The sequence below is a fragment of the Priapulus caudatus genome, unplaced genomic scaffold (genome assembly GCF_000485595.1).
Source record: "Priapulus caudatus unplaced genomic scaffold, Priapulus_caudatus-5.0.1 Scaffold593, whole genome shotgun sequence".
In the NCBI taxonomy this organism is placed as follows: domain Eukaryota; kingdom Metazoa; phylum Priapulida; class Priapulimorpha; order Priapulimorphida; family Priapulidae; genus Priapulus; species Priapulus caudatus.
In genome coordinates this window covers 178111-198226 of record NW_014577654.1, presented here as the reverse complement: position 1 = coordinate 198226, position 20116 = coordinate 178111, and the positions used below count along the sequence as shown (strand labels likewise).

Sequence of the window (20116 nt, the reverse complement as noted above, 5' to 3'; positions counted from 1 at the left end):
TTGTATGTCTAGCACTCACGCACGCACACACGTTTGTATGTCTAGCACTCACGCACGCACACAGGCACGCACACACGTTTGTATGTCTAGCATTCACACACGCACGCACGCACACACGCACGTCTAGCTCTTACCTGTACAAGCACCTTGCCGATGTGCTTGCCTTGTGCCATGAAGCGGAATGCCTCCTCCACGTTGTCGCGCGCGAACACCGTTGCCGTCAGGGGGCGCACTGCTCCGCTCGCGATGCCCTCGGCCACCAGGTGGCGCACGCGCATCCAGTCGTCATTGTCGGGATCGAAGAGGGCGTCTAGGAGGATGCCGTGAAAGGCGATGTTACGTAGAAAGACTGCCATGCCTAGCGGCGTGTTGCTCGACATGTCGTACTTGCCGATCTCAAGGAAGCGGCCATGTTGCGCGAGGAGACGCACGCTCGCCTGTAGCTTGTCATCTGCCAGCGAGTTGAGCACGACGTTAACACCTGCAAGAGACACGGATGGCGTCGGTGATTTTATCTGTTTAAATTTGTTTTAGTTATTGAGTTTATTTAGGTATTGATTATAAATTATTCATAGTTTATTATTTGTTACATTTATTCGTTTGTGCAATGCATACATCACAAACTCCATGTACCTAAATAAAATATAGCCAGACATAGTCTAGATAACTACCAACAGAAACGCCGGGTGGTGTGGCATGATCTTATCTCATTTGCTTTGCTTATATCACAATCGCCATGTACTTAAATATAATAAAAGCTTTCCATATATCTGTGCTATTGGTGTATTGGCAGCAAACGCAATCGTTTGCGTATCTGCATCACTATTGTTGTGATAAAACTACAATGTAATATTTTGTAAGTGTACTTGTTATATAGCTTTGTGTATTTATACTTGACAGTTATCCATCTGCTACGGCGAGGTACCGATACTACTCTAGTATCTATACATAACATATCTATAGCTATCTGTAGCGTATATAATTATGTTCATGATGAGTCGACATGTAACGTATAAACGCAACCATGTCAATAAGTTTTACTACCGACGGGATTTTTTCAAATATGGCAGCATAACGTGGTACAGGTAGAACATATGTCTTGTAAAGATGAAGAATTTCCCCAGCAACCCTAATCCATCCCTACTCCCCCACATCATGTAGAACAGTACTGACGGTGTCTACGCTATAATAATAGGTGTGAGTGACTGCTGTTACCCTTTCCCTTGGTGGCGATCAGGATCTCCTGCTCGAAGCTAGCATCGCGTGAATTGCTGAAGTGTTTGTCCTGCAGCTGTGGGAACTTGTGCTTCAGATAGTTTCTCTTCTGATGCGAGCCGACGGTTGTAAACACCTCGCATCCATGGTGCAGCGCCACCGAGATGGCCGCCTGCCCCACACCCCCACTGCCAGAGTGTATCAGCACCCTGTGATAGCAGGGTAGAATTAGCACAGCACTCATCTTAAACATCTCCAGTGAGCTACCATCTTATAAATCCCTGCTGATTAGCAATCTGTGAATAACTCGTTGATAATCAGTCATCTATATGTAACTTTAGTGATCAGTCACCTTTAAACAACTTGGTCATCACCCATCTTTATATTTCTAGGTAATCAACCACCCATTCCTATTTCTCCGTGAAAAGAGTTGAGAAATGAATTTCCTGCACTTCCACACCTATTATCCCATCAGGATGCATACCGTTCTCCTTTTCTCAGCTTGCCCCTTACTATAAGAGCATAGTAGGCTGTCGCGTAAACCACAGGCACGGTAGCGCCTTCTCTCAGCGTCCACGACTCAGGCACAGGCCACGTGAATTTGATATCAGCGTCGACGGTCGTCGCCAGACCTTTAGCTGGCAGCAATCCCATGATCCTCCTTCCATCGCTGCTGTGACCGGAGAACTCCATGCCGAGGATACAGTCATGCAGCGCCATGTTACCTATAACAACAGTAGCGACATCTGACGATCACGACACTGAGAGTTTAATCACTGTGTCAGAGAACGAAGGAGGCTAAGGAATATAGAAGCAGAAAGGACAATAATGGTGTCATTGACTTCCGGTGAATATCTGGATGCATCTGACAAAACCCCAACCGTACATCCTCCTCCTCTTCCTCCTCCTCCTCCTCCTCCCCCTCGTCCTCCTCCTCCTCCTCCTCCTCCTCCTCCTCCTCCTAATCTGCCGTCTTCCCCTCCCTCTTCTTCTAAACTCTTGCTCAATAATTTTAATCCCCACTAGTACCACACATATGTAATTAACCTGTGAAGTATCGATGACGTACCTGGAATGGCATCCGGTGGCAGCTTGCCGGTTGCCAGCATCACATCTCTGAAGTTGAGCGAGGCGTAGCTGACAGAGCACAGCTCCTTGTGCTTGTCGTCAGTCATCGACGCCCAGTGCTTGAGTGGAGACTCAAACCAGCGCAGGCTGGAGAGGTCGCCACGGGTCGCCACGTTCACGTACGCGTGCTCGGCCATCTTGGTTCCATCCTCATCTGCGAACATGTGTGTTGGAACGGTATTTATACAGTATTTACACACATACGGGTGAACACAGCATGATCTGCTCATATCATTACTTCATCTTCACGTCACCGTATAAAAGCGATATAGAAGTTAAATATAAATGTGAATCTTGATGACCCTCACTAGTATATTACAGCAGTTAATGGTCGCACGTTTAAAGTGATTACGTCACGAATTTCTAGCACCATGAAGTAGTATATTTGTGTGTTATTTGTACAAAATAAAATTGCAATGTATGAATTTGCAATGTATGAAAATACAATTAGTGTTTCTGTTTACTTTTCATGCTTATATACCTTCTTTATATGCCCTAATTTTCCGGTGAAAAACAGAGAGACGCCAGTATCTGAACAGTACTGGGGGAATAGTGTTAGACAACAGAAATTACCAAATCCTCTAGACTTTTGCAAATTTAACCAACGTAAAAACATTTTTATCAGGTGAGAGTTTGAGGATATATTTAGTATCGTTAGTTCTTACTTTTAATTACAAATTTTTTTTTTACAAATTTTACCATGGAAAATTCGTGACGTAGTCAATTTAAGAGATCTGCCTGTGATAGCCGGGTCATACCTTGGTTGAAGGGCAGGTGACGGAATGAACCCCACAGTCCCTCTCTGTATACATTCATGACCAAGTCTCTCCTGCACATCTCCTCCCACCTCTTGCCTCCAACCTCCATCATCCCTTCCTCATCTAACACGCACCTATGCAGACAAGCAGATTGTATTTGGATGGCGAGTACATGCAGATGGTAAGCTAAACATTTACTTAGATTAATAATGTTATTAGTAATTTATTATAATATGAATGCATGCGTGCATGCATGTAATTATTCTTGGTGTTGGTGTTAATAGTGTTAGGAAGAAATATTTGTTAGCTTAACTCTTGACCTATGCAGTAGTAACAGACACAGGAGTTGATAATCATTAAACAATAGGCCCTACATATAAAGTTGCACCTAATTCTGTCACCACCTGGCTCCCTTTGTAAACAGTTGACCATTCCTACAATGCCACTTGCACGGTCGTTAGCTGTTAGGCAGATACGGGAGCCTGATTCTCCAACCTGCCACAAAACAACGCACATGTAGGTTGATTTAGGACCTTTCAATTTTGTTTAATAATTACACAATTTTCTTTTACTTGCCTAACAATCCCTAGATGCTAGACTAAAATTAACACAATTTCATGATAACACCGTAAATTCTTGTGCCAAATAAAATGACTCATCATCACATGATACGACGCTCCCCATCGTGAGAATAGAGACACTGACCTTCATCTCCTCCTTCAGCGTGTCCACCCAGCTGAAGTCCTGTGCATCCACGCTCACCACACGGGGCTCCTCTCCCTTCCCCGACCTCCTCCTCCTCCGCCTCCTCAGCAGGAACAGAGCTCCTATGCGCGCATGCGACCTCACAGCAACCACCTCCAGCCCAGCCTCTACAAACAAGTCCCTCCATGCGTCAGCCGCGAGCAGCGTCACCTCCCGTGACGTCAGCGCATCGAGGAGTATTCCCGGCAGGAAGTCCGGCGCCCGCTCGGCAACGAGCAGGAAGCCGTGCTCACCGACGCACACTAGCGCCCCCTCGAGGGTCGCGCGCGGGTTGCTGCTCCGGTGCAACACGTTATCAAGTACGAGGAGGGAGGCGCCAGCAGCGGCGGCGGGCGGCGGGCCCGCGGCGACGTCCCACGCTACCGTGTCGTCGTCGTCGTCGGTGACGGTCGGTCGCGCACGGCAGACGACCCGCTCCACATCTACCGTCGGCTGCGTGCACATCATCGCCGCGACCTCCGCCGATAGGTGGCGCTGCTCGCCTGGCTCGACCTCCACGACCTTGACCCGCGACAGCCCCGTGTGCAGGTTCTCGAGTGCGACGTCGACGCACACTTTCAGGCTGCGCCCAGAGAACGCCACCTGGTGGAGGGCGTCCGCGCCCTCTGCCTCACCCGCCGCCGCACACAGCGCGTCAACGACCCCGTCTGACCCCGCAGCGACAATCTCCGCCATCTTGTTCAGCAAGTGGAGAGCGGCGCGTGACAATGCAGGGTAGGATTCTGCCGGCGGGGCTGCGACCTTGACCATCTCCAAGGAGTTTTCCACGTCCGACCGCATACGCTTGCAAGTATTGGTGAGAAAGCTGAAGATAGGGGCAGGGGAGGAGGAGGCGGCGGAGGGAAAGGCGCCCGCCATCGACGGTGTACCGACATCATAGGCGACCTCGGGGTCACGGAATCCGGAGTCGACCGCGTCCGACTGGTTCTGCGTACGTTCACGGATCTTGGCGAGGAGGCAAGGGTTGGGGACGGTGGCGCCACCGGTGGAGGCAAGAGCGCGGGCGATGCGGCCACACACCTCCTCGCAAGCGCTCACATATCCGTCCAGCGCTGCGTCTCTCAACTCTTTAACGTACGGCACAAAGACGTGCCGCTCCAGCGTCGGCGAATCGTGACGGTGGCGCCGCGGTGCGAGGCTCGTGTGCAGGTCCGTGATCTCAACGCCACCTGCTGTGCACTTGTTGAGCACGTGATTGACGTGCGAGTGTAACACTAAACACAAAACCGAGAAATTAAAATGAGTAAAAGTCATGTATTCACATTTTCGTACTAATTTCAAACGATGCGAAATGCATAATTTCTGCTATTGCATCCACAATTAATGCTTCAGACGCGCCTTTTCCAAGTGTCCCAGTAATAGTAAGATGAGGGAAAGCGTTCAGTAAAGAGAGCAAGAGTCAGTTTCAATAGAGTGCATGTCTAAAAGGACTGAGCCTCACATTTAGGTGCTCGATCAGTTTTATCTAGACCCCCGCGCAGCTGTGATTGAACGAGCGTGCGCTATTTTTGACACACAATGGTCAATGCATGATGATATACCTGACAGCGCTACACACGGATCAATTGTTTCTGCACACAGGTTATGCTGGAATTGACCTGCACTCGCAGCACCATGAAATGCCAGACTGAGAATGCCTGTCAGCACGTCAGTGTCACACTGAATCCTTATTAAGCATGCACGCCCCCGCACTAACAACACCGCACAGTGCGGCCACCTGTTGTTTTGCCGCTGCTCTGCAGCCGTTGTCGTTGCAGCATCGGATTGATCTTGATGTGTCGGATGCGGGTGGGCAGACGGAACGTGCGTGTGTACATGCTCCTCACTATCTGCTGCATCATGTTGTCAACAAATTGCACCCAGTTACCCGTCCATGCGACCTTCGCATCTGAAACTGAAGAAAAACAAGTCCACCGTGCAGCAAGTATGATACATAAACATGTGGGGTTCAATTACTTAGCTTCATCATATGTTTGTTTCATACTTAGTTGTACTTTATTAGAAGTTACTATACTTAGTTATACGTGCGTCTGAAGCCATCATATTTCGTTCCCGGACGCCCACCCTCCTACATTGTAACGGCCCGCCCCATGGCTGCGTGAACCCATAAAGCAAAGCACGTCGGCACGTACGATCGAGAGACGCCGCGACGATTGCCTGGAACTCGCCGCTGTAGTCGTAGCCGCACATGCGCAGCTCCTTGTACACGTCATCGGCACATAGCGGCAGCGGCTCGCCATGACCTTTCAGCTTCAGCGGCTCGGGTATGTCGAGACTCGCGTGCGCCGTGATGCGCCCCCTGGCGACGAGCGTCTCGCCTTCCGTCACCTGAAAGTCGCCCGTCGCCTGCATGATGTTGACAGCTAGCGTCACCTTGCCTTATGGGAGAGAGAGAGAGAGAGAGAGAGAGAGAGCGGTGGGTTAGATGGAAGAGGGTGATGTCCTTCACCTTGTTATAAGGGTATTTGGCACCATTACCATGCGATTATTGGCAGCGCAATGTAGTTATATGTCAATTACCTTGATTTTAATAGATATTCAACGCATTACAATCCAGCATCTTGCTAGCTGATTTAATCTCTATAACTGCCGAAGATGCAGGTCAATTGAATTACTTTGTCTAATTGCTAATGCAATGGTTACTGCATCATAATAAACAACTGCCACCTCTTTGAAACTGAAAGTTGTTAGTTGTACAGAAAAAGGGACTTGGGCCGTCCATGCGTATTAAGGGCAGGAAACGTTGTACCGACACTTAGGTCATTGCCATAGACACATCCAACCTAAATTTACCTACTACAACCTAAATTTTAACAAAGCTCCGATATAATATCAGGAAACTTGTTGTAATTCCTGTTCTAGATAGTCACTGTGGAAGGACACCACAGGAGATCACAAGCATGCCACTATTTATATAAGTGCAGACGTGTTCCTACGTTTCTTATGGGTGTGTAGTAGATGGTAGAGATAGTACAGATGGACAGAGAGCTTGTTTGTTTAGTTTATGTGTAACAGAGTTATATCTATATCTATGTATATCTGTATGTGTATCTATGTATATCTACGCTATAGCTGTGTATAACTATATCCCACCGGCGCAACGACTGCAATAAGTCGCGCAAATGCGCCGTGGGAGTGCTATGTCGACATTCCGGCTTTATTGAGTCGGCATTCTGTAATTGAGTTGCAGTTTCTGGCTTTATTGAGTCGGCATTCTGTATTTGAGTTACAGTCACAAGAGCCGCTATCTCGTCCCACCAGCGCTACGACTCTGTTGGAAGTTGTGCAAATGCGCCGTGGGAGCGCTGTGTCGGCATTCTGGCTCTATTGAGTCGGCATCCTGACACAGTGGAGGCTATTGAGTCGGCGTGTATGTGCCACGACTCCCAACGGGGGTCGTGCGAGATGGGCGTCGAAAGGTTATTAGCCGGCACCTTTGACTTGAGCGGATCCACGGAGGGACTCTGTAATAGAATTAGCTAGAGTGTCCGTGTTTATCTGTAATAGAACTAACAAGAGTATCCGTGTTTCTCTGTAATAAAATTAACTCTGTAATAGAATTAACTGGACTGTCCGCATCTGAGGCACCGAGCTATAACACAATAATCTCCACTGCAAATGTCACGGTAGTGTGTACGTCGTACGGCGCATGCGTGGGTCGAGGTCGTGCCTGTGGGTATAAAATCCGGGAGCCAGGAAGCATCGAGGAGATCTGCTTCACAACCAGGCACAAACGGTCACGGCCGCGACAACAGTTGTAACCGACTAAATCTGCATTAAACGTCTAATCATGGTATAACATCTGGCTTTCTCTTGTCTATGGCTTTGACTTAGTAAACCTTCACAAACAATAACGCATATAACGGCGTTACATATTTGGTGCTGTGAGTGTCGCTCAAGTTCCTGGTTGCGTGGCCACTCCCATGGTGCTTCCTATACGATTACTGTGCCGTCACTAACTTTTGTCTATCACTCGTGACCGACGATCCTATTGCAGCACCGTATAGTCGGCTGGGTAAGTAAAACTAACCTTTGCCGGTTTAGATCTAAGAGCCATTATGGTTAGGTTACTTACTGCCATGTTAGTTCTTGTAATTTATTACTGTCGTCGTTTCCTGACTTATGCGCGTCGTGTGCGAATGCTACGGTCTCCACGCTACGTGCATTAGTTGATCGCACGCCTCCGCACATATCAAGATGGCTTACCGGTCTAATAATTGATATCATTGTTGCTCGAGTAATCTACCCCTATTCCCTAACAGCGTCCGTCGTTCAACCCCTTTCTCTCATGGAGCCGCCTCAGTCAGCTCAGTATGACATCGCGGATATCGCGCATTTATTTAGCAAGTTATTGCGCCCAACAGTTGAATCTGCCGCTGCCTCGTTTCAACACGGGCTACGTGTCGCGGAAGCTCAGACTTCAGTTCCGCGTTACACTGGCGATAATGAACCATTATCGATTACTTTCGATGACTGGCTCAGCAGTTTAAATTGGAGACAGTTGGAATTGGATCTCGACACTACGTCGTTGCGCGTATTTGGCCTATCTACGCTCGGAGGTCATGCCGCCGAATTTTGCCACCGCCTCCTTATCGAGCGGCCTGCTATGACTTGGGAACAACTTACTGAGCAATTAATGAAACGTTTCCGCGATCCGCTGCGCGAAGTAGACGGTCAGAATGAGCTTAAAATTTTCCAGCAGCATCGCGGCAAACATATTCGCCCGTATGGCGACAAATTGTTCACTCTCGCATTGCGAGCGATACCGGCTGATCGAATTTCGACGGCTGAGACGCAGGGCCGCCTCGTTGACATTTCTCTAGATGGACTTCAATTAGTCCACACACAGAAACTGTTGCTTATTGTAACCCTGTTACGCTAACCGACGCTATCGACCTTGCGGCTGACGAACACGTACTCGAGTCATCCCTGGTGGCACGAGGACAGAACCGTACTGACGTGTTTACTGACCCCTATGACATGACCGAACCTATGGACGTCACTTCAATACAAGGCCCTCGCCATCCGATCTCATTAGAGAGGTGCGCAGTTTGCATACATTAATTACACAGTCCGCGCCACGAGTCCCGTTGTCCTCGACGAATCAGTCATCTCGAGACATAACACGACAACCCCCGCGCCTACAACGTTCACAAGTGCTCGCACTCCATGATGGCCCGCTACGATTGCGCTCATGGCAACCCTCGACCACAGGACGCAACCGGCGTCCACCTGTTCGTAATGAGGCTTATTTGCCAGCTGTTTCGCGGCAGCACGACGCGTTTCAAACTCCAGCTGCCGCGACTACCCACATTCAACACAATAATCGTTGTTATGCATGCGGCCAACTAGGTCACTACGCGCGTGCCCCCTCCGTAACCGTTTAGAGGATTTTCAACAGAACCCCCGCGACGCAATCGCCCCGCCGTACCCTCGCAACTTCTAAGCACGCACACATCTGTCGTGCGTGGATTACCGACTACCGCTACATCCCCTGCGCCAATGTGCAGTGTTAAAATCGGCTCACTTTTACTTACGGCTTTAGTTGACACCGGTAGTGACTGCACGCTTATTGACCAAACCGCATGGCTCCAATTACCCCCACATATACGGGCGACAGCAGCTTTCAATGCCGTATGTGCATCGAATGCCATGATACTTTCTGTCACAGGCAATAAACTACAGCTTATAGGCAATGCTAATTTGCGTATTCTACTGGGACGAGTAACCGCGCTCCATAAGTGTACATAGTTCGTGATCTAAAGCAGCAGTTCATAATAGGAGCCGACTTTCTAGCGGCTAACCGGGTAAATATCGATTTAGCCCGTGGAGTGCTCGCACTAGGTAATAGTGCGGTCACCTTAAAACTTTGTCAAGGTAAGCGATACCTCCCCATCCCTCAACTCGCTTTCATTGACCGTTCGATCGTGTTACCCCCCCCCCATTCAGGCCAACAGTGTTTCTGTCGCGTCCCCTGCCATTTCCGCCAGGGTACGCTCCTCTTCGTTCAAAGATCGCCTGCCTTTAGAATGTTTTGTAGTAATCCCCACTTAATCTTATTACCGTTTCTAGTTGAGGTCACAGCGCAGCACACAATTTTCTGCTAGCTAGAAAATAGCTCAGATCGCGCTATATCGTTACCACATAATGCCGTTGTGGCCATAGTTGAAGCCCCCGCCCCTTCCCACATACGAGTTATTACGTCTGCGCCTAACCAGCTCAGTGTGTCACCACACGATAATGCAACCCCGCCCTTTGATTATAATACACTCGTAGACCACGTTAAGGACTCTCGCCAACGAGCAACTCCCATCTGAAATTTTTACGCCATCATGACAGTTCATTTGCGTATACAGACGCTCAATTAGGGTGTACGCACCTCTGCAAATTTCAAATTTATACCGGGGATGCTAAACCATTCAAAACACGACCCTACCGTATGTCCCCGGAGCAGCAAATCATTGTTCAGCAACAGGTTCACAAACTGTTAGAGAATGGGATAATTCGCCCCTCCATGTAACCTTGGTCGTCTGGCGTACTTTTGGTTAAGAAAAAAACTGGCGAGTATCGAATGTGTGTCGACTATCAACGACTAAACTCAGTTACTGTAGGGGACACCTACCTCTTGCCAGTCATTGAGGATGTCTTACAAACTGTAGGAAAAGCCACAATATTTACCACCCTCGACCTCAAAAGTGGCTACCATCAAATCCCATTAGCAGAAAAAGACGTTCCGAAGAGCTGCTTTGTAATGCCCTCTTGGAGTTATGATGATTTAAGGACACCTTATGGACCGAAAAACGCGCCCTCCCACTTTCAGCGTGTCCTCGACTACGTCCTGCAAGGGCTCCGTCACAAATGTGCGCTAGCTTATATTGACGATGTGTGCATTTCTTCCCCGGATTTCGACACCCACATGTCCGACTTAGTCCGGTTTTTGCCATATTTGACACGGCTAACCTCAAGATGCGACCCAGTAAGTGTACGTTTTTGCGTCAATCCATTAACTACCTGGGTCACGTGATAACCCCGGTTGCATGTGACCTGACCCAGAAAAGATCTCTGTGGTGCAAAATTGGGCCCCGCCAACCATGCCAACAGCTGTTTGTCAATTCTTGGGTTTTACTAACTACTATCGTATGTTTATTAAGGGCTATGCCGATATTGCCCACCCATTAACAATTCTCACCCACAAGAACAAACCCTTTGTGTGGTCAGACGAGGCACAGACTGCGTTTCAGTCTCTTCGTAAGTGTCTCACTGAGGCTCCCATTTTGGCATTACCTGATGGAAGTCGACCGTACCGCCTTTATTGCGACGCTTCCGGCTACGTCGTCGGAGCAGTTCTCACGCAAATGGATGAGCGGGAGCGAGAGCACCCAGTGTTTTATCTCAGCAAACAGTTGACTGAGACAGAACAACGCTGGCCTACGATAGAACGTGAATGTTATGCGCTGGTTTACGCATTAGGGAAGTTTCGACACTACCTCGTCGGTGCTGATTTTGTAATCCTTAGCGATCACAAACCACTTAAGTATCTGTTGGAAGCTAAGGCACTGCGCAACACTAAACTCCAGCGGTGGGCCCTGTGCGTCTCTGGTTTTCCCTCATGCCGACTGGAATACACGTCGGGTAAGTCAAACGTCCAAGCAGATGCGCTTTCTCGTTTGCTTCCCGAGGCGTCTACGCCAATGTCACCTCATGACTTATCAATCGTGCCCACCACCTTATCACCGTTCGGCGGTATGGCCTCACAATCCATACACCAAGTGGTACTGCCTTCGCCCGACGCTGAGGCCTCACAACCCTCACGCCGGTATGGCCTCACAATCCATACACCAAGTGGTACTGCCTTCGCCCGACGCTGAGGCCTCACAACCCTCACGCCGAGTAGGTCCCATTACGCTTCATCACGACCCTCCTCACCCTAACGCACGACCACACCCTACCCCGACACCTTCTCCTACCATCCCCGCTACTGACGCTGAGCTCGCTGCCTTGCAGCAGGCTGATCTGCTCCTTTGCCATAATATACGCACACTCTCCAACCACGACGAAAGTTCCATACGCGAAGCTAAGCTCCTTGAAAGCTATCTCCTTGTTGACGACTTGCTTTTTTATGTGGTGTCTCGCACGCAGCATGCTGACGCTGCACCCCAATTAGCCATCCCCCGCATTCTTGTACCTGCTGTGCTTCCTTTGTTCCATGATCATGCGTATGGTGGCCATCTTGGTTTCAAGAAAGTCTATAGTAAACTCTCCCAGCGGTATTTCTGGCCCCGCATGTTCGCCGACGCTTACCACTACATTAAATCATGCGTCGTATGTAATTGTCGAAAACTACAGCGAGTCCATGCCCCCCTACACCATGCGCCAGCGCCCAGACACTCAGGAGATGTGGTCGCCATCGATGTTACGGGTCCACACCACTGCTCAAATCCAGGTAATCGTTACATGCTCACGTTTCTGGATCTTTGTACCTCATTGCCCGAAGCTTATCCCATGCCCGGTAAAAGTGCTGCTACCGTAGCACGCATTATTGTGGACGATTTCGTCCCTCGTCACTCGTGCCCTCGATCCATCTTAACTGATAATGGAGGTAAATTCATTGACACATGACACAATTGACACAATTGACCACATTGCTCGGGATCACCCACATTAAGGTCTCTCCCTACCACCCTGAGTCGAACAGGCAATGCAAATGCTTTCATCGCACGCTTGCCAACATGCTCGCGTGCTATATTAATGGGGATCATACACCGGACACGCTACTGCAGCCCCGACGATTGTCATATGGTGACGACCCAGTAACTCACGCTACTGAACGCTTGCACCAGGCATTCGTTGCGATGCAGCAAAATACTAAAGTGGCACGTGCGCGTAATAAACACCTTTATGACAGGCGCGCCAAAATTCAATCCTTTGACATAGGAGACCCCGTCTATTTTTTAACCCCACGTTGTTGGCTAACCAGACGCCGAAATTCGCTTCACAGTGGCAGCCTTACTATACCGTAGTCGAGAAACTATCTCCACTGCGACTTTGCATTAAGGCGCAAGGCCACACGCGCACTCCCGCATACCTATTCTCGGCATGGGATGCGCCTAGAACCGTGCTTACGTGTCGAGACGGCCCAGCCCGACGACCAATGCTTCACTCGACGCTGGTTCACACAGGGCCTCTTTCGTTGCCTCCCCACGACGACACGCATGCAGCCAGTGTGGCTAGCACGCCCAGCCAACTCGGTCCCTTAAGGACACATATATTCACTAGTAGTCTTGTACGGAGTGTGGTCGAGCCCCACCCACACCAGTAGATTATAATGTATTATTGTTCTATATGATCTATTATGCACTAATCGTATCGATGGTCGCGTTATTTTATCAAGATCGCCATTTGGTGGTTCTATCCATATCTAAACATTCATGTAAACAAGTTCGGCTACAAAAATACCATGACTTGCACGGCCTTCCCCACGAACGGCCAGCCGGGAGGCTGGTGATCGATGTTCACAAGTGCATATCGGCTTAGTGGGGGGAGAAATGTAACAGAGTTTTATCTATATCTATGTATATCTGTATGTGTATCTATGTATATCTACACTATAGCTGTGTATAACTATATCCCACCGGCGCAACGACTGCAATAAGTCGCGCAAATGCGCCGTGGGAGTGCTATGTCGACATTCCGGCTTTATTGAGTCGGCATTCTGTAATTGAGATGCAGTTTCTGGCTTTATTGAGTCTGCATTCTGTAATTGAGTTACAGTCACAAGAGCCACTATCTCGTCCCACCAGCGCTACCACTTTGTTGGAAGTCGAGCAAATGCGCCGTGGGAGCGCTGTGTCGGCATTCTGGCTCTATTGAGTCGGCATCCTGACACAGTGGAGGCTATTGAGTCGGCGTGTATGTGCCAGGACTCCCAACGGCGGTCGTGCGAGATGGGCGTCGAAAGGTGATTAGCCGGCACCTTTGACTTGAGCGGATCCACTGAGGGACTCTGTAATAGAATTAGCTAGAGTGTCCGTGTTTCTCTGTAATAGAACTAACAAGAGTATCCGTGTTTCTCTGTAATGAAATTAACTCTGTAATGAAATTAACTCTGTTATAAAATTAACTGGACTGTCCGCATCTGAGGCGCCAAGCTATAACACAATAATATCCACTGCAAATGTCACGGTAGTGTGTACGGCGCATGCGTGGGTCGCGGTCGTGCCTGTGGGTATAAAAGCCGGGAGCCGGGAAGAGTCGAGGAGATCTGCTTCACAACCAGGCACAAACGGTCACGGCCAGGACAACAGTTGTAACCGACTAAATCCGCATTAAACGTCTAATCATGGTATAACATCTGGCTTTCTCTTATCTATGGCTTTGACTTAGCAAACCTTCACAAACAATAACGCATATAACGGTGTTATATATGTGCAAGATCACACTGTACTGTATCACTGTAAACCCAGAAGCATTTCTGCCCTTCTCTACAAGGAACCACGATTCCACTCATCAAAACATGTCACTAAGAGGCACAACCTCTATATAAACACCAAGGCAGTAGGCTGAGCAAATTCCTAGAGGGGGCAGTGGCGGCTCCAGGATTTCAAGGAAGGGGTGAGAAACAGGTGGGGGTTCTAGGGGTCCTCCCACAGAATTTTGAAAATGCAGATCGCAGGAAATGGTATTTGAGGCATTCATTCAGACTACGACAATTCTCTTTTACTAGAACAGTTTTGTTTTTTTTGCTCCAAAATCTAGCGGGGCCAGCTGCCCCCTTGTCCCCCCTCCTGCAAGCTATATGGCCCTGAACACAAATAAGGAAAAGTGCAGTACTGAATGACAAAACTGACTGCTACCCACACATACCAATGGATACACAGACACACATGGATTCACGCCCACACCCACCCACCCACACGCACGCACACACACACACACACACACACACACACACACACACACACACACACACACACGGTCACAGGCACACACGGTCGCACGCACACACCCACACAGTATCAAATAGTAACCACAAACCAAAAAGAGATAGCCAGACTCCCATAAACTTACGAGTGACAATTGATGCGCCACCTACCGTCGGCGTGTATCACTGTCGCCCTCTGGATGTCGATGTCATTGAACTCCACGGCCATGCTCTCGTACGACTGTCGTCGCATCTTGGCGAGCGCGCGCCACACCAGCACCAGGTAACCGGTCGCCGGGAACAACACCCTCCCATCGATTGCGTGACCCAGCAAGTAGAGATCAGGTGAGGTCGCCGAGAGGTCAATCTCAAACTTACATTCGCCCATGCCGTTGGTGCTGGAATGAGATCGGAGAAATTTAGCACGCCGTGCCTAGAGGTAACGGGATCTGCCACCATGCTTACTAGCTATGGTACATATAGGTCATCAAACAATCACAAATGTCACCTAATGTACTACGAAGGTCACAACATATACACCTAAGGTCACGAGACATGACACATCTGTGAGACCTGCCACATCATACATGTCACCCACATCGACCACCACGTCGACATTGTCACGAAGTCTTGTGACAGTCGTCGCGGCGATACTCACACGATGAACTCATCCTGTGTGGGCACGGCCCACGTCTGTGAGTGATCCCACGAGATGAGAGGACCCAGCATCGCTGTTCCCTGCAACACGGGGAAGTGCGGTGCCGACGGCCGCAGCTTGCATGTCGCCGGGTTGACTCCACTCACGTAACACCTGTCCATACAAAGCAGCGCATCACTCAAAACAGGAGAGATCCGATACGTGATGCTGCAGTTCTGGCTTCCTACTTCAGCATGCTGAGTAACCACACGCAACTTCCTTAATTTAATGAATATTTACAGTAAGAAGTGGTCACTTTATATCAATATACTACACGTATTATATATATCATATAATATTTTGAGAATAATTGTGTGCTCTTTTTATATCAGTATACTACATGTATTATTTATCATATAATATTTCCAATAAAAGAATCTTACTTTCCAATGCTGGCCAGGAAGAACCTGATGTTGTCTTCCTCCCTGCGATTCTGCAGACCAATGATCGTCGTCCCATCGTTAAGGGACCGTCTCAATATGGCCTGTAGTAAGCAGTGCGAGGCAACCTCAATCACGATCGCGTTGTCCGGCACATGAGTCAGTCCCTCCTGAAACAGTACTGGGCTCACCTGCAATAGTAAACGAGATTGTAGCCGTGATCGATGTACCGCCTTCGCGACGAATAAATCAGCGGGAAAGGATGCATCCGAGCAATAGAAATGTACTGCGCAAGGAATCATTATATTACATTATAATTATGCTGTGAGTATTGCATAGATTTGAAGTAGAATATACGTATGGGTGACAACACCCGCACGCATGCACCTACTAGGTTGTTGACGTGGTAATCAGCAGACGACAGCTGGGCCAGGGCTGAATCCCACCTGCTCTCTGGAATAGATGTACTGATCCACTTTGCAGTCCTTCGCTTGGGATGTTTGATCACCTATACGGTAAGCATGGCACACGTCACAGCGAGATATGCAGCCACCCTCACGAGACAAAAGACAGCGCATACGAGGCATACTCAATATCAGACATCGCACGCACAAGAAGAAATATTTTTACGTGATACCTATAACTTATACAGATTTCTGTTTTGCACACTTATATAACTTGTTATAATTAATTTAAGTTTAACCGTTTAGATAATATAAATGTTAACATCAATTTAATAATTAAAAAATATTTAATCAAGAACAAAATTAAAAATAATCATTTACGCTGAACACTGACAATTAACCGATTCAATGCACAATAGAACATTAATAACAAACGCTGAATAAAAGCAGACGTTAAACGTGCTAGACTCGTGACTTTGGAGGAAAACGTGGTCTGTCTTCGTACATTAACGAGTGCAGCTTTCAGTTTGGGAGCGACCTGCGCCATCTGGTGAGAGTGGAAGGCAACGCCTGAGCTCGCCACCTCTCTCACGAACACGTCGTCTGCTCGCAGCTCAGCCATGAAGACGTCAACGCTCGCAGCCGGTCCTGAGATGGTGACACTGTCGCGAGAGTTGTGACATGCGGCGACAATGTCAGCCGGACAGCGACGCCTCGTCTCCTCCCACGTTAAGCCTACACACACGCACGTGAATACGTACGTATATATGTATATATATATCTTATAGTATATGTGTGCATGTGTGCCTCTGCCTCTGTGTGTTTTCATGCATGTTTATGATATTATAAAGTGTGCATTTCATTTGTAAGAGACTCCGATGGTAATTCCAACTACAGTTAATAATATACTTCAATATATGACAGTTAGACAGAAAAACTCACTACCACTCAATAAGAGTTCTTCAAGGAACAACAAACAAGGAAGATACAGTAATGTGGTTAACCAGAAAACGATCCACCAGAAACACTTAATTGTTAAATAAATAATTAATAAATACATGATATAAGGATAACAGAAACACAGTACAACTATATTCGGAGGACTTATCACGTTACTTACCGATGGCAGCCATCTTGCCAGCCGGTAGCTTGGCTTCGCTCACGCACTTTCCTCTCCAGTAGGCACAGAGTACGGTCTGTTCTGCAGTCAGGCATCCATCTGCATAGGCACAGGCCAACTCACCGACCGAGTGACCGATGAAACCATCGCCATAGATGCCGAGAGAGCGCAAAACATCAATCAGCGCCACCTGTGTTCAAGGACGAGTTTGTAACTCGAAATCCCAACCTTTCATAATACGTTTTATCGACTTCGTGGGCTTTACCAAAAAACCGCTATCGTGCATAACGTAAACTGAACTTATTATGCTGAATTATTCATTAATATATTATTTGCAAACATACATTTCATATACATCGGCGCTTGCCTGTGGGGTGCTTTTCAGAATTTTCTCATTCTCTCAAAACTTGCAGTAGCTGCACTGTGACGTAATTTTTCTTATGGAATATAACTCTTAACTCAATGTCATATTGTCACCGTTATCATCAGCATGTCGTACGCGGTCACGCACGCTCACCTGTGCGGCGGCTATTGCGGCGAAGGCAACAGGTGTGCTCTCCAGCATCTTCTCCTCGCCTGACGCTATGATGTCACAGAGGTCGACCCCGTGAGCCGTGAGCGTGTCAGCTAGCCGCAGCATTGTCTGCTTGAAGGCGGGCACGCGCATCATGTCGCGCGCCATGCCCGGCCACTGCACGCCCATGCCAGAGCAGACGAACCAAACGGGACGAGCCTCACTGCTGACACGCTGCATGACAAGAGAAATAATTATCATACAGGCATCAACACACAGAAAAGTGTCACAACATGCGTCAATGTACAGACAAGTGTCACAACATGCGTCAGTGCACCGGCAGGTGTCACACACATATCAGCAAGAGACAAATGCCACAAATGCATCAAGCGTCACAACACGTGTCAACTTAGAGACAAGTGTCACCCACATGCTAGCTAGACACAGGTGTCACACAAACACATTGAGAGACAAGTGTTACATAGATACAAAAGTCATCCATGCATCAATGAAACATGTGCCACACAAGTGGAGACAAGTGCCACACACTAATGAACACAGATGAATAAATTAAGGCACAGAACAACAATCATACCGAAATGTAAGATCTAAACTTAATTTGGAATGAAATGGTTCAAAACATGTAAAATGCTACTGCACATGGTAGATGAGAAGATTGAGGAATCACACGTAACTAATTGTTAATTTGTTTCATATTGAACATCACCAACCTTTACCCATGTACTTCTAAACTGGCATTCATTTAATAACAATGACTAAAACTCGGCTATGGAGTGAAGCGTACCTGCACATCGGTGCTTTGCTTGCTAGTGTTAAGCACCGTGTAACCTCTGTACGGATGCAGACTGGTGGGACTGGCATATACACGATCCAGCAACGCGAGAAACTCTGCGTTATGTGAGTTTTCCTCGGCTGCTCTCAGTATGCCTTCAACGCCCTCTGGTGTCCTTCCTGCTACCGTGACTAGCTGCCCCTCATCGGTCATTATTTGTGGTCTAAACATGATGATGCGTACACACTAACCATAGAACAAAAACAATGCATCATGCGCGTATGTGAATGCCCACTCACACACGTACATTGTATTATAACTATATCATAAAATATCTCTTAGTAATGAGACAACAACTGGGTTGAATGGTTGACGTGTAGATGAATATATATGTATATATTTTAACAGTACTTACCTCACATTGTTTGGACCCTTTAGAATCACATGGACATTGGCACCACCAAACCCGAATGAATTAATGCCAATAAAGCTGCCCCTGGGAAGTGGCATAGAGCTAGTCACAACTTGGAGCTTCCCATTAATCAGGCCGGGAATGTCTGGATTTGGCTCATTGTAATGCAGGTTTCCAGGAACAGCTCCCTCCTCCATTGCTAGTATTACCTTTGCCATTGCAGCAAGACCTTTTAACAAAACAGTTACACAATGTATAGGACTTGCTCTAAAAACCTGTACCATTTTTCCTTTCGAACTAGTACATGCTTCACTATATAACTTAATCGATAGTCAACCTCTCAGATATTGAGTAACTGTAACAATTACATTATAGTATGCCGTGCAGCAACAGGCTCTGCACAATAACAATAACAATAACAATAACAATAACAATAACAATAACAATAACGTCCTTTTGCGATTTATCCCCGATCATCATAGAAACCATTCTGTAGTCTGCCTCATCGTTATCGCGTATACGACGACGAGCCTATCTATACTAGATGTATATAGTCGTATCTTCATGTGCATACCTGAAGCAGGCTCGGCGTGCCCCATGTTGGACTTCACCGAGCCGATCGGCAGCGCCCCCTGGCGAGCCTTGCAGAAGACGTCGGTGACAGCGTTGAGCTCCTGTGGATCGCCGACCTTAGTGCCGGTGCCGTGAGCTTCTACGTATGCGACCTTCGCAGGGTCAACTCCCGCCTCACCATAGACTTCCTGCAACAGCTGCTTCTGCATCGCGCCGGCCGGGAACGTAATGCCTGGCATGACAAAGTGCATGTGAGATGGTGGTTAGAGTGTTCGTAGAATAGAATAAATTCATATACGGGTTTTGACCGCTATATTAGAAGATGCTTCAAATGTGTAGCTTAAACAAAAGGTAATCTTTTACCCGATATAAAAAGCACATCTACACGATGAGAACGTGTGCATGTTTTAACACGTTAAAATACATATACACACCT

General features: G+C 47.9%; 1 protein-coding gene across 1 annotated transcript in view; it reads right to left on the bottom strand.

Moving 5' to 3' along the window:
* The window catches only part of LOC106811942 (fatty acid synthase-like), a 25358-nt gene extending 5439 nt beyond the window's left edge, over nucleotides 1-19919 (bottom strand). Inside the window, exons 1-19 of the mRNA XM_014815686.1 lie at nucleotides 19682-19919; nucleotides 19111-19336; nucleotides 18708-18918; nucleotides 17906-18136; nucleotides 17389-17578; nucleotides 16774-17003; nucleotides 16256-16372; nucleotides 15868-16055; nucleotides 15446-15598; nucleotides 14959-15185; nucleotides 5999-6244; nucleotides 5584-5760; nucleotides 3807-5080; nucleotides 3490-3596; nucleotides 3102-3235; nucleotides 2285-2497; nucleotides 1700-1940; nucleotides 1216-1424; nucleotides 135-481 (exon numbers count right to left, since the gene is read on the bottom strand). Of these exons, the coding sequence (XP_014671172.1) occupies nucleotides 135-481; nucleotides 1216-1424; nucleotides 1700-1940; nucleotides 2285-2497; nucleotides 3102-3235; nucleotides 3490-3596; nucleotides 3807-5080; nucleotides 5584-5760; nucleotides 5999-6244; nucleotides 14959-15185; nucleotides 15446-15598; nucleotides 15868-16055; nucleotides 16256-16372; nucleotides 16774-17003; nucleotides 17389-17578; nucleotides 17906-18136; nucleotides 18708-18918; nucleotides 19111-19336; nucleotides 19682-19919 (4959 nt within the window). The remainder of the gene's footprint in view (nucleotides 1-134; nucleotides 482-1215; nucleotides 1425-1699; nucleotides 1941-2284; nucleotides 2498-3101; nucleotides 3236-3489; nucleotides 3597-3806; nucleotides 5081-5583; nucleotides 5761-5998; nucleotides 6245-14958; nucleotides 15186-15445; nucleotides 15599-15867; nucleotides 16056-16255; nucleotides 16373-16773; nucleotides 17004-17388; nucleotides 17579-17905; nucleotides 18137-18707; nucleotides 18919-19110; nucleotides 19337-19681) is intronic.
* Nucleotides 19920-20116: the final 197 nt, after the last annotated feature.